Raw genomic sequence first — 15,660 nt, 5'->3', positions numbered from 1 at the left:
TCACTCACTCACTCACTCACTCACTCACTCACGTATATAGTTACAGCAGGCCAAGCAAGGTAAGAGAGTCAGACACACACACATGCAACAACATTACTCACACTTCCGGTATTGGAGTTGTAGGTTATGTGGGTCGGGCGGATGGGGAACCAGCATCCTCCTCAATCATCCTTACGATGGCTGCAAAAGCTGGGGTGCTTGGGATATGTTGCCTCCTCTGGCTTTGAGGTCTTACCAATTCCTTGCCCAGCTCCAAGAGAAAGAGCCATCTCCTCTGGAGCTTCCCTCTGTTCCAATCGGGGTTCAACGCCATCCAGATGACAAAGACGTTTTCCACCAACCAAGATGTTGAAGAATATCACAAGTGGCCAGCGAAGGGTTCTTTTTTTGCCACTGTAGCCAGTCACCAGCTTGTCTAAATTGTCTAAATTGAGGAGCTCCTGTCCCAGCTTGTGCGAAGTAAAAAGGTTATTGCACGTGATGTTGTGGCCAAGGAGTCCCTCTGTCACTTCCAGGACAACCCGCATCCCTTGGTTCTTCTCAGGGGCTCCATTCATCTGGCTTCCCCAAATACACCTGCAAGTTCCACACATATGATGAAGCAGCATCACAGGCAGCCCATATCTTGATTCCATATTTTGCCGGTTTAGACGGTATGTACTGCCTGAAGGGGCAGCGGCCCCTAAATGGCATAAGCTGCTCATTAACAGTAACATTGGGCCCAGAGTTGTAAAAGAGGGGAAGGTGGTCCACCCATTTGTCCCACACTGACCTGATTGCAGCTAGCTTGTCTCTCTGCTGCCGAGCTGGTCTGGTGTCTCGGTGTGTGCTACTCCCTTCACAGAACAGCGCAAAACTGTCTCTAACCAGAATAGAAAGAGGAGTGGGAGGCCCCATGCACAACTGAGCAAGAGGACAAGTACATTAGAGTGTCAAGTTTGAGAAACAGACGCCTCAAAAGTCAGCTTCATTAAATAGTACCCGCAAAACACCAGTCTCAAAGTCAACAGTGAAGAGGTGACTCCGGGACTCTGGCCTTTTAGGTAGAGTTCCTCTGTCCAGTGTCTGTGTTCCTTTGCCCATCTTAATCTTTTCTTTTTATTGGCCATTCTAGAAGGCCAGCATCCCGGAGTCGCCTCTTCACTGTTGACGTTGCGACAGTAGTGTATATATAGATAGATTTATTTAAAATCTATTTTCCTTCATTATTTTCCCCTAACCCTACCACCCCTCACCTAATTAGAGTAAACTAATGGACAACAACACTTAGGCTTCTACTTCCAGTTTTTTGTTTTTAATCCCACCCTACAGCTATGAAATCCGAGCAAGGGTAACGTTCTTTGCTTCATGGAAACATGGCTCACTGGAGAGACGCTTTCGGGGGCGGTGCAGCCAGCGGGTTTCTCCACGCATCGCGCCGACAGAAACAAACACCTTTCTGGTAAGAAGAGGGGCGGGGGCGTATGCCTTATGGCTAACGAGACGTGGTGTGATCACAGAAACATACAGGAACTCAAATCCTTCTGTTCACCTGATTTAGAATTCCTCATAATCAAATGTAGACCGCATTATCTACCAAGAGAATTCTCTTCGATTATAATCACAGCCGTATATATTCCCCCCGAAGCAGACGCATCGATGGCTCTGAACAAACTTTATTTGACTCTTTGCAAACTGGAATCCATACATCCTGAGGCTGCATTCATTGTAGCTGGGGATTTTAACAAGGCTAATCTGAAAACAAGACTCCCTAAAATGTATCAGCATATCGATTGCGCCACCAGGGCTGGCAAAACCTTGGATCATTGTTATTCTAACTTCCGCGACGCATATAAGGCCCTGCCCCGCCCCCCTTTCGGAAAAGCTGACCACGACTCCATTTTGCTGATCCCTGCCTACAGAGAGAAACTAAAACAAGGAGCTCCCGCACTGAGGTCTGTCCAACGCTGGTCCGACCAAGCTGATTCCACACTCCAAGACTGCTTCCATCACGTGGACTGGGACATGTTTCGTATTGCATCAGGCAACAACATTGACGAATACGCTGATTCGGTGTGCGAGTTCATTAGAACGTGCGTTGAAGATGTCGTTCCCATAGCAACGATTAAAACATTCCCCAACCAGAAACCGTGGATTGATGACAGCATTCGCGTGAAACTGAAAGCGCGAACCACTGCTTTTAATCAGGGCAAGGTGACTGGTAATATGACCGAATACAAACAGTGCAGCTATTCCCTCCGTAAGGCAATCAAACAAGTTAAGCGTCAGTATAGAGACAAAGTAGAATCTCAATTCAACGGCTCAGACACAAGAGGTATGTGGCAGGGTCTACAGTCAATCACGGACTACAGGAAGAAATCCAGCCCAGTCACGGACCAGGATGTCTTGCTCCCAGGCAGACTAAATAACTTTTTTGCCCGCTTTGAGGACAATACAGTGCCACTGACACGGCCTGCAACGGAAACATGCGGTCTCTCCTTCACTGCAGCCGAGGTGAGTAAAACATTTAAACGTGTTAACCCTCGCAAGGCTGCAGACGGCATCCCCAGCCGCGCCCTCAGAGCATGCGCAGACCAGCTGGCTGGTATGTTTACGGACATATTCAATCAATCCCTATACCAGTCTGCTGTTCCCACATGCTTCAAGAAGGCCACCATTGTTCCTGTTCCCAAGAAAGCTAAGGTAACTGAGCTAAACGACTACCGCCCCGTAGCACTCACTTCCGTCATCATGAAGTGCTTTGAGAGACTAGTCAAGGACCATATCACCTCCACCCTACCTGACACCCTAGACCCACTCCAATCTGCTTACCCGCTCAAATAGGTCCACAGACGACACAATCTCAACCACACTGCACACTGCCCTAAACCATCTGGACAAGAGGAATACCTATGTGAGAATGCTGTTCATCGACTACAGCTCGGCATTTAACACCATAGTACCCTCCAAGCTCGTCATCAAGCTCGAGACCCTGGGTCTCGACCCCGCCCTGTGCAACTGGGTACTGGACTTCCTGACGGGCCGCCCCCAGGTGGTGAGGGTAGGCAACAACATCTCCACCCCGCTGATCCTCAACACTGGGGCCCCACAAGGGTGCGTTCTGAGCCCTCTCCTGTACTCCTTGTTCACCCACGACTGCGCAGCCACGCACGCCTCCAACTCAATCATCAAGTTTGCAGACGACACAACAGTGGTAGGCTTGATTACCAACAACGATGAGACAGCCTACAGGGAGGAGGTGAGGGCCCTCGGAGTGTGGTGTCAGGACAATAACCTCACACTCAACGTCAACAAAACTAAGGAGATGATTGTGGACTTCAGGAAACAGCAGAGGGAACACCCCCCAATCCACATCGATGGAACAGTAGTGGAGAGGGTGGTAAGTTTTAAGTTCCTCGGCATACACATCACAGACAAACTGAATTGGTCCACTCACACAGACAGCATCGTGAAGAAGGCGCAGCAGCGCCTCTTCAACCTCAGGAGGCTGAAGAAATTCGGCTTGTCACCAAAAGCACTCACAAACTTCTACAGATGCAAAATCGAGAGCATCCTGGCGGGCTGTATCACTGCCTGGTACAGCAACTGCTCCGCCCACAACCGTAAGGCTCTCCAGAGGGTAGTGAGGTCTGCACAACGTATCACCGGGGGCAAACTACCTGCCCTCCAGGACACCTACACCACCTGATGTTACAGGAAGGCCATAAAGATCATCAAGGACAACACCCACCCGAGCCACTGCCTGTTCACCCCGCTACCATCAAGAAGGCGAGGTCAGTACAGGTGCATCAAAGCTGGGACCGAGAGACTGAAAAACAGCTTCTATCTCAAGGCCATCAGACTGTTAAACAGCAACCACTAACATTGAGTGGCTGCTGCCAACACACTGACTCAACTCCAGCCACTTCAATAATGGGAATTGATGGGAAAGGATGTAAAATATATCACTAGCCACTTTAAACTATGCTACCTAATATAATGTTTACATATCCTACATTATTCATCTCATATGTATACGTATATACTGTACTCTATCATCGACTGCATCCTTATGTAATACATGTATCACTAGCCACTTTAACTATGCCACTTTGTTTACATACTCATCTCATATGTATATACTGTACTCGATACCATCCACTGTATCTTGCCTATGCTGCTCTGCACCATCACTCATTCATATCTTTATGTACATATTCTTTATCCCCTTACACTGTGTATAAGAAATTAGTTTTGGAATTGTTAGTTAGATTACTTGTTGGTTATTACTGCATTGTCGGAACTGGAAGCACAAGCATTTCGCTACACTCGCATTAACATCTGCTAACCATGTGTATGTGACAAATAAAATTTGATTTGATTTTTTTTAAACCTCCCATCTATCTCTGAAGACCATCCCGTTTTGTTATTAATCCCACCCCTCAGCTACCCTCAACCCCTCCCATCTATCTCTGAAAACCATCCCGTTTTGTTATTAATCCCACCCCTCAGCTACCCTCAACCCCTCCCATCTATCTCTGAAGACCATCCCGTTTTGTTATTAATCCCACCCCTCAGCTACCCTCAACCCCTCCCATCTATCTCTGAAGACCATCCCGTTTTGTTATTAATCCCACCCCTCAGCTACCCTCAACCCCTCCCATCCATCTCTGAAGACCATCCCGTTTTGTTTTTTTGCCATATGTTTTTAACTGTGTTGTTTCACAAAATCCCGTTTTGTTATTAATTCCACCCCTCATCTATCTCTGTCCCGTTTTGTTACCCTCAACCCCCCCCTCCCATCTATCTCTGAAGACCATCCCCGTTTTGTTATTAATTCCACCCCTCTGAACCTACAGTATATATATATTTACGGACACAGTAGATTTGACATTAGTTCTCTTGTTGTTTTTAGTCCTGCCCGTCAGCTCCACTCACCCCCTCCCATCTATCTCTGAACAGCATCGTGTTGTGGTTTGAGGAGGGCAGTCCATAAGTGCAGACAAAGGATATCAAGGATCTGGAAATATTCTTTATGGAGGAATGGTCTAAGATCCCACCCAATGTGTTCATCAATCTCATTAAATGTTTTATTAGTAAAAGTCTCTGTGTCATTATCCTCAGGTGAGGTATTGAAAGGTATTGAAAAAGGGGGGCCAATACATTTGAGCCCCTATCTTTTCGAGAAAAAAATATGACTTGTTTCACAAAATCTCTTCCTCTGAGCAATTGTATTAATATAAAATAATATAATTTCATTTTTTTTGTAACCTATATAGCTCAGTATTTGAATCATTTATTTTTGACAGTCTTTTTTCCCGCTCATCTTAATCAAGGGTGCCAAAAACTTTGGACCTGAGTGTGTGCGTGTCATGCTTGCATGTGTGTGTGTGTGTGTGTGTGTGTGTGTGTGCATGTGTGCCTGTGTACATGCGTGTGCGTGCATCTGTAGGGTCACGTACATGTGAGGTACACTGAACCCTCTCAGCACCAGTCTGCAGGCTATCCTATCAGTCATGCTCCATGTTTCATGAAGCATTCTGATATGACCGGGATGGATGGTTTAGATTTCAGCAGTGTGTCATAGCTAGTAATGATGGAGAGTTGATGGTTTAGAGATCCCCATGCGTCATCACACTAGATCAGCTACTCTGATAAAATAGGCCAGATACCATATTATCCACAATACATCACACTGGATAACGAGACCAAATTCGGACTCTAATAGGAGTTGTGTGTCAAAAGAAAATATTATTTCCAAACAGTCACACAAAGACCAACAAAAAAAAACACCCAAACATAACATGTGATGTAATTCTGTTTCCCTTCTTGGCTGGTTGTGATTGTAGGAGAGAGTAGCGTGGTCCTGCAGTTGCTTTGTTAATCTCCTGTTTACATCCAACTATCTAATCCTCATTCACTTTCCAGTCCCCTCGAACATAGTTCCATAGTTCTGAAGCAAAGTGTCTGTGGCCCCATGGGTCCTTCATCTGACCTTGTCTAGCTCTTGCTACAAACGCACAACGCTCCCAAATTCCTCCAAATCCCGTTTTGTGAATACCTCCATTCTGCCCGCGCTGTCAGTGCTCCCAGTTTTCCAGGATTAGGGCGGCCGTTAAAACCTTGTCTAAGTGACAATTCCACTTTGGTGCTTCCGCAATGCGATTATAGGGAAGGATCTTCATGTCGCAGTGGATGTGTAAAAACAGAGGAGCGAGAACAAGCAGAGACGCCAGTCATTCTCAGTCTCAGGAGCCGGTGACTGCCGCCCGCCTTCCTCCTCTACTCCTCTACTCCTCTCACCGTCTTTTACTAGTCTTCTCTTTCTCACTATATTTTTCTGTTTTTGAGGGATTTTTCCACTTTTTATTTTTTTATTTTTTTACAGCGCTGTCACTCTTTCTCTCGTTATGTACTCCCCTCTTACTCTTTGTTCTGTCCATCTCCTTCCTCACCTATATCTCCCCCCCCCCCCCCCGCCTTTACAGTCTATGCGAATGATACAGTAGATTGCAAATGGCAGGAATAACTAGAGAAAACGGCACGGGTTAACAGAGTTTTTAGTACCTCTAAGGAGCTGTAATATATGGTGGACATGTAACCTCCACACAGGGCTGCCAATGAAAGGGTAACATCAACACACACACACACACACACACACACACACACACACACACACACACACACACACACACACACACACACTGAACTCGGTTCATCTGAAGTGGGAAGCATGTCCTTTTTTTTCATTTGCATGTTGATGATGCATTTAGGTGACTATGTTTTGATGTTGAAAGTGGAAGATGATGTTTCATGTTTTCTAAGAACTACAGAGAAAACGGAGGCTTTGAGAACGGATGAGTTCTGGAAAGGGGAGCAGGCTGAGAAACTCTTTCAAACTGCTTCCAAAGTGTCTCACTCTGCAGACCAGAGTTCCACTGCATTATTCAGTCTTATTTAAATACCTGCGTTGAGGCCTCTTGCACCAAGGCTGGACCTGCGCTGAACTCACTGCACTGCACACTCAGTAGTGAACACGGCTTGAATATATCCTGTTACATATGAAGGAGACTGGTATTACACAATACATTTAGACCTTAGTGCCTTCTCCTATATCTATCTATCTATTGAGAGGGGGACAATGTCGTAGTGTAGTTGATTAGGGTTGTCTCTTTGAGAACATTGCTGTGCAAATGCAGATTTGCTCTGTGTCTGCAGCGAGTCATTGTGTTGATGAGTATCTAGCTGAGCGCTCGCTTGGTGATATTAGGCAGGCACACAGCTGTGTACTCTATCTCTCGTTTCTTACCGGCGGGAGATTTCCTTTTTCATTTCCGCAGGGGAGAAAGACATGCACGGCAGCGTCCCAAACACATTTAATAACTGAACCACGGTTATTGTTTATGTGGTGTGTGTCTGAGTGGCTGTGATTCGGGTGCATGTATTTATCAAGCAATATGTGGTTTTGCGGGGGTGGGTGGGAGTGTTTGTGTCATGTGTGGCGAATCAGTTCATCTCATCTCTAGTAGAGAGCCAGGATCTAGGGAGAACAAAGGAACTGAAGGAAAAATCTCCCCCTCCTGGTCAAAGGCTGAACTAAATCTATCTCTGTGTGTGTGTGTGTGTGTGTGTGTGTGTGTGTGTGTGTGTGTGTGTGTGTGTGTGTGTGTGTGTGTGTGTGTGTGTGTGTGTGTGCGCACGCTCTGAGCTCCATTGATATCTATTGCCAATGTGTTTCTGTGTTTCTATTCATTTAGATATAGATAGTGGGGTCCAGGCCATATTCCTTCACTTATACTCATATGTGTGCATGTGTAACATTTATTAAATGCTTTGTGAATTTCACCAAGTTTAAGCATGACTGCGTTCTTGGCCATACGGGCATATTTCTATTTTTCCCTGCAAACCTAACAGATGGGGGTTGGAGGATCATAGTATTTGTGCGCTACAAATGTTTGTTGTGTTTCTCTTTTGGATACAGATGAGAAGTGAAACATTAAGGCAGGATCCTCGAAGTCGCCCCCAGTCTCTCTCACACACACAACCCAGAAAACTAACGGTATAGTAAAATCCCTGAATATACGTGTCTCAATGTGTTACGTAGCTGTACATGTCGTCTCAGTCTCAGCGTCTCCCTATAAGTGTGTAACAGTCTGTCACTGGCAATAGTGTCACTGACATTGTGTGTACGTAATCGGTCGTCCTTGTGGGGTCCCCGTCCTTGGTGCATGGTAGTGCTCGTCAGAATGGGGCAATGAGGGAGGGCTGGGGGGAATAGGAGAGAGGCAGCATGTGCGTCACCGTGGGGGGGGGGGGGGGGGATGAATCTATTATACAGTGGAGCTCTTACCCCGCTGGAGGTGGTCCCAAGGGGACTATTCATCTATCGGACACCGCCTGTGTCCCCAGCCACTCCGAGAGCCAATCAAAGAGCCTGTTATAGGCGTGGTAGAGGTTTGGACAGCCTATCAGAGTGATTACTGCCGATGCCTATTGTGTGGATATCCAATCAAACAGCCAACCATAGCCTTGGTTTAAATGGCATGGTTGGTTTCCTGGCCTTTATATTTCTAAAGCAATCCATTTGTTGGATTAAATGTAGTCATTTTATGCAATAACTCAACTTATATTAGCCACACACACACACTCACACAGACATGCACGCAAGCACGCGCATAACACGCGCACACACCCCAGCTAGCACATGACGTTCTGAGAACCGCATGTTGCGTAGAGCTTGGTGAGAGCGTGGTTGTGCTTATGCTTATTTTGCACACAACCTTCCCATAACGTTTCCTACAGGTTTCCCCGTGGTTCTATTTAAAGTCATGCTCTCAACTTGTCCAGAGAACCTTAAGAAACAACGTTCTTCTGCGGGAATTCCAGGACTTCAGCATAATGTTTTCTGGCGGTTTTCTCATCGTTCTATTGAAAGTAATGTTCTCAGAAGATTAATGCACGTACGGACACACAGGTGTAATAACTCTACAGTGGTCCCTGCAGCATGAGCTCAGACCGGTGGGACTAGAACACTTACTGACAACGTTCAGTTAAGGCGGATGTCAGTGTTTGAGCGGGACACTGTTTTTTTTACAGGAACATGTTGCATTAACACGGTCTTTCCAGTGTGGTGCACATTCTGAAGTTCTGTTCTGACTGGAGATATGCAAATGTCTGCATACTTGATCTGGGGGAAACACTGGGGAAGTGCTTGGGCCCTCATCGAATAGAGACGTTTGTCCGGCTCAGTAACACCTCAAACGGGAATTGTCGTCAAACAGCGAAATTAGCTACTTCTATGTGAATTCATGGGGAGGCGGGAACACACCTCAATTCAAACTGTTGTTAGAAAATAAACGTTGTTAGAAAATCATTTGAAATTGACCAGTTGAAACATAGCCTATAGTGTAGATAATTAACAGGCAGAATGCCTTGGTTTGAGGGCTGTGTGTGTTAACTTTCCTATTGCATAACAATCACATTTTGGAACAGTGAGTGCATTCTGACATCACGCGCATGGAAAAACTCGCGCTGCGGCGACTGTTAGAGATATTTGGAACTCACGCAAAGGTTAAGAAATCAATCGCAGGGTTCAAAGTGTTAAGTTAAAGCATATACATTCCCTTCTCAGCATGAACAAAACTCTCTCTATCCTCTATCCTGTGAAGTGTGTTCAGTGTGTTGGCCGCGTCCACTAATTGGCCACACCTGATCTTAATGAGTGGTTGTTTCCTTTGAAATGGGGTCCATTTGAATGGACAAAAACCTTTACAGCTTTGTATGAGTTTAAAAAAAACATGCCATGGTAGCTCCATCCTGCTGGCGCAGTGGACTAATTCCATGGATAGAGAGCAGAAGACTGTAGGTTCAAGTCTGCCATACAACACTGAAATAAAAATGTGTTTGCATGCCTAATCAAATTAATTTCCTGTCTGTGCTTAGTGTTCTAAACAGTTACCCTAAGCTAGCAGTGTTATTGAAAAATGTTCTCAGGATGTTGTTTAATTACCTTCAAATGGCCTATAATTAATTAAACCTGTCAGGAAGACTTTCAGGGAACAATAGAGAAGGGTTTTCAGAAACTACCTGCAACCTAAAAAAAAAGAACCTTCACAGAACTGGCTAAATGTTCGGTTTTAACGGTCAGGAAACGTGTGGCTTTGTTCCCAGAACCAATGGGAAACCAAAAACTTACGTTCGCACAACTTCCAAGGAACCACATTTTCTAGCTGGGACACACACACACACACACAGACACAGACACTTTCCCATTCCCAAGTCAGCGCGTATCTAGTCCAAGCACTCAGCATCACTCCTGCCTGTGAGAGGGTTTTGTTGGCTTGTTTGTGTATCAAATCCTCCACATACTTTTCTCCCTGCAGCTAAACTAGTAACCCAGACACTTGCACGCATGCTGCATTCCAATTAGGTTCAGCTCTGCAGCTACAATACCACACTGTTGTCCGTTTATTTTTCTAATGATAGTGTGCCTGGTCTTTTCCCGAGAGGTCACGTTTCCTTATGCACGGTTATTCCGATATGAATATGATCGCTATAATTTTACTTTCATGTCTTTCTATCAATTTTACATAAGCCATGAACGTAGATAGACACCAATTCACATATGTAGATCGACACCAATGTCATTTCAGACATGGTACAATGCTAGTTCTCATTCCAGTTATTTTGCTGTCACAGTGCAGAAGCTAATTATGTGATTCTGAGGCATTGCGGGCATTGTGTCATTGTTTTCCATGTTAGTGATTGTTGAGTTTGGTTACTCTGTCTGCAGCTATATCAGCGGGGTGTTTGTGTGAGCGCCATGTCCTAGTTTTTGTCTTGTTCCTCTTCCTGTGCCTCTGGTCCCATCCCTGTCCTACTTACTCCAGAAACGAGGGGAGAGCAGAGCAGATTTGGAAATACATTATTAAATGCTAGTTGGATTAAATACTGGGAGCAATTCATCTCTCAGAGTGGATAAATGTGTGTAGTTATGCTATCATGTGTGTGTGTTTGCACACGGGCGTGTGGTTAGTGTGTGCGTGAGGTTTAAGAACTCCTCCAATCTATCTCTGTGAATAATTTGTGGGTATGTAAAATATATTATAGGAACAGGCAATTGGCCCTGCAATATTACAAGAGTTATTGGTTTAGTCTTCATGACTTCCCCTCATACAGGAAGTGTACTGTACATCCTTACTCATTTCTCACTGCTCACATTTCTCCATCCCCTCTTCCTCTCCCTTCCTCTCCCCATTTCTTCTCTCTTCCCCTTTTCTCCCTCTGTTGTTTTCTCTCCACCTCTCTCATTCTCTCACCCTTGCGCCCCTTCCCCTCTCTCATTCTCTCACCCTTGCGCCCCTTCCCCTCTCTCATTCTCTCACCCTTGTGCCCCTTCCCCTCTCTCATTCTCTCTCCCTTGCACCCCTTCCCCTTTCTCATTCTCTCACCCTTGCGCCCCTTCCCCACTCTCATTCTCTCACCCTTGTGCCCCTTCCCCTCTCTCCCTTGCACCCCTTCCCCTTTCTCATTCTCTCACCCTTGCGCCCCTTCCCCTCTCATTCTCTCACCCTTGAGCCCCTTCCTCTCTCTCATTCTCTCACCCTTGCGCTGCTTCCCCTCTCTCATTCTCTCACCCTTGCGCCCCTTCCCCTCTCTCATTCTCTCACCCTTGCGCCCCTTCCCTCTCTCATTCTCTCTCCCTTGCGTCCCTTCCCCTCTCTCCTTCTACTGTACTTCTCCCTCCCCCTCTCTGTCCCATTCTCTCACTCGACTCCCTCTCTCTTTCTCCCTCCCTTCCTGCCCCCTCTCTCGACCCTTGACACTGTATCACTGTATCTTCGTCATTAGCGTGATGCTGCAGTAGGGTGGGGTTCTGCTAATAGCATTGTTATAACACGGTACTGCATAGTCGCTCTGTTACAAAAGCCCACAGAATGCTGTATCTCTGCTGCTCTGCTCTTACAGCAGGCATGGGATACATAGAGAAGGAATAGAGCTGGGGAAGATGGGTCACTATCTGGTACAGAAAGGGTACTTCTTCTGTTAGAAAAAGTACTGTCCATAACCGAGGCATAGTACTAAAGACAGCAAGGCAGCATTTACAGTCAGGGCCAACATTTTTGGCACCTTTCATAAAGTTGAGGAAAAAATACTGTATATAATTAATAATACAAATAATGAGCTATATTAATGGTCCAAAAAATTTGAAAATATTATTTTGTACTAATACAATTGGTCAGAGAAAAAAAACATGTAATAATTGTTACTTTAAAAAAGATAGGTATCAAAAATATTGGTACCCCTGTTTTCAATACCTTTCAGTACTTCACCTTGAAAGGATAACAGCACAGAAACTTTTCAAAAATGTTTTATGAGTTAAACACATTGGGAGGGATCTGAGATCCTTCCTCCAGATCCTTGATATACTTCACCTGCACTTATGGACTGTGTTCTTCAATTCAACCCGCAGGTTTTCAATGGGGTTCAAGTCCGGAGACTAAGATGGCCATAGCAAAATGTTGATTTTGTGGTAAATGAACCATGTCTTTGTGGATTTTGATGTGTGCTTGGTTTATTTCTTGGTGGAAGATCCACTTGCGGCCAAGTTTCAGCCTCCTGGCAGAGGCATCCAGGTTTTGGGCTAAAATATCCCAGTTCTGGGTAAAGTTCATGATGCTGTTGACCTTAACAAGGGACCCAGAACCAGTGGAATAGTGATGGGGGAAGAAATCGAAACAGTTACATATCGCAATATTATTTTGGAGAATATTATATTGATATGTTGACTCCAAGTATCGATCTGTACAAAAATAAATAAAAAGCGATGCTTTTATTTTGCTCGTAGCGTTAGCCAGTGCTAGTCGGCTGCACCTGAGCCAAAACGCCCATATTTTTCATCCTATAGCTTGTTCTCCATCTTCTTTTTAAAAACTGAGCCAACATGTTTTCAGCACTTTAATTTCCACGATCAAAAAACAAATTCCCAATTCCCAGCCCTACAGTGGAAACAAAATAGCTCCATAACATCAAAAAACACCACCGTATTTTACAGTAGGAATGGGGTTGTTTTCGACATATGCTTCCTTTTTCCAAAGCCAAACCTACCACTAGTGTGCGTGGCCAAAGAGCTCTATTTTCATGTTATCTGACCATAGAACTGGTTCCAATCCACCAAGTGCCAATGCGGTTTAGCGAACTCCAGAAGTTTGCATTCTTTGAGAGCTTATAAGGTTAAATCTGCATTTTTGTCAAACTTGACTTATTGACATAGCCTTGTTCTGTTCATTGTTCTCTAGCTATATAGTACTCTAAATACCCCAATTCATGTTGTTCATGGTGACACTATTCAAACCAATGAGGGATCAGAACTTCAAAGTCAATGACCTCACAATCAGCTTTTTGCAGATGGAACCCATTTTTTTCCCCTTTTTTTCTCTCGTTTTTTTTTTTTTTTTTACATGTTGAATATTCTGTATACATACAAGAAGTATACAGATAGACAATGATAACATATGCTAGGGGGTACAACAAATGACAAATTATACAAAGACCTTAAAAGAAACACACATGTATTGATTGTTTTAACAGCTTTCTTATTAGAAGAATGTTGAACGGTCTTAATGTACTGCTAGAATTCCTTATAGAAAACACGGAAGAGGGTTTTTTTATTACTGAATTTACATTTGTAAATATGAAATTTTGCCTTTAGAACAATTAGATTTATGAGGTGAAATTGTTTTTCTTTATCTTTGTTATAGTTAAGGAAACCGAGGATCACATTCTCCCATAACAAACAAAAGTCATCAAGAATATTAACAATGATAAAACCTCTGAATATCTTTCCATAATTGTTTTACATGACGACAAATGCCAAAATAAATATTTCTGGATGCTCAACACAAAAAGTACAGTCAATGTTCATGTCTTTTTGGAGTTTCTTCAGGTAGTGATTCGCAGGGTAATACTTATGGATCATTCTGAAAGAGACCTCTTTGACCTTGTTAACAAGCAGGTATTTGTGTTGTAATAACCAGACTTTTTCCCAACAGATATTAGCGACCAATGTATTCCAGTAAATTGTGACGTAAGGAATGGATACAATATCCCTTTAAAATAAAGCACGTACAGCTTTTCGCTACACTCGCATTAACATCTGCTAACCCTGTGTATGTGACAAATAAAATTTGATTTGATTTGTCCTGATGGAGCAAAGAGAAACCTATTTTCCCTATTGGAGAGTCAACTGGATTAAGGAGGGTAGGTAAAGAAGGTGTGGTCTGGATACACCTCTAAATAACATGAGAGTTCCAGATGGAACAGCATCAAAGACTATGGCGAACTCTCTAGGTGTTACAGGGATATTGAAACGAGATAAAAAAATGTACTCATAATTGAGTAACAATCCTTCTGCATTAAAAAGTTGACTCACCAGTAGGATATGATTATTGAACCAGTTCTGTCACGACTTCTGCTGAGTTCGGTCCCTCTCCGTTGTTCGGCCGATTTTCGGTGGTTGACATCACCGGTCTTCTAGCCATCGCCGATCCACCTTTCATGTTCCATTTTGTTTGTCTTGTTTTCCCACGCACCTGGTTTGCATTCCCTCATTACTCGTCTTGCATATAACCCCCTGTTTCCCCCCATGTCTGTGTGTGGAATTGTTATATGTAAATGTATGTGTACTCCAGGCTGGTTTGCGCCAGGTTATTGTAACCCGTGTGTGTTTAGCTTTCTGAGTACCGTGTTTTGTTCGCCTCAATAAAGGGCTCCGTTTGCTACCCATTTCTGCTCTCCTGCGCCTGACTTCCCTGCAGACAGTTACTCACTCTACAGAATTCCACACCTGTTTTTGCATGTTCCTTTTCCTGAGTTTTCCCCGCATTCCCAGCATAAGGCGCTCGTCGATTCAGGCGTGGCTGGGAATTTCAAAGACAAAACAAATGGAAAATGAAAGGTGGATCTGCGACGGCTAGAGGACCGGTGACGTCTACCGCCGAACGCCGCCCGAACAAGGGACCGACCTCGGCGGAAGTCGTGACAGTTCTTAAAAAATAAAGACTTGTTTCTATACAAAATGTCCTTATTGTTCCAAATGAAATACCTATGCGGGGAAAAATTATGTTTATATATTAACGACCACGCTAAGAATAGTTGTCTATGAAACGCAGGAATTTTATCAATGTTATAGTTACAAAGTAACATAAAATTGAGGCCACCAAAACGGGAGAAGAAATAATGAAGGATGATATTCCAAATTGAAGTTGGATTCTTTAAGAAATGTTTAGCCCAATTTATCTTAAAAATATTATTCAAAGTAGGAAATCAGATCAAACCAAGTCCCAAGCTCGCGATTTGTTGGACGACATTAAATAGAGCTCCCATACTTACTGTAAAATATAGTGGTGGAGCTTTGATGTTATGGGCCTATTTTGCTTCCACTGGTTCTGGGGCCCTTCCTAAGGCATCATGAACTTCACCCAGTACCAGGACATTTTAGCCAGAATACCTGGTTGCCTCTGCCAGGAGGCTGAAACTTGGCTGCAAGTGGATTTTCCAGTAAGAAAGTAACCCCAAGCACACATCAAAATGCACAAAGAAATTGTTAATTGACTAAAAAAATCAACATTTTGCTATGACCATCTGTCTCTGGACAAGAACCCGTTTGAAACCCTATGGTTT

At 44.2% G+C, this 15,660-nt stretch overlaps 1 protein-coding gene across 14 annotated transcripts in view; it reads left to right on the top strand.

Moving 5' to 3' along the window:
* LOC135526264 (protocadherin alpha-C2-like) overlaps positions 1 to 15,660 on the top strand; it is a 222,383-nt gene that overhangs the window by 94,150 nt on the left and 112,573 nt on the right. For 6 of the 14 annotated variants that reach the window (XM_064954465.1, XM_064954461.1, XM_064954463.1 and 3 more), the window contains exon 2: positions 7,961 to 8,038. The exons of the other annotated variants lie outside the window; for them this stretch is intronic. In XM_064954465.1, the coding sequence (XP_064810537.1) occupies positions 7,961 to 8,038 (78 nt within the window). The remainder of the gene's footprint in view (positions 1 to 7,960; positions 8,039 to 15,660) is intronic. 14 annotated transcript variants of the gene reach the window in all.

This window comes from Oncorhynchus masou, chromosome 32, assembly GCF_036934945.1.
Source record: "Oncorhynchus masou masou isolate Uvic2021 chromosome 32, UVic_Omas_1.1, whole genome shotgun sequence".
NCBI lineage: Eukaryota > Metazoa > Chordata > Actinopteri > Salmoniformes > Salmonidae > Oncorhynchus > Oncorhynchus masou.
The sequence above is the reverse complement of the archived record's forward strand: the minus strand, read 5'-3'. Positions and strand labels throughout refer to the sequence as shown.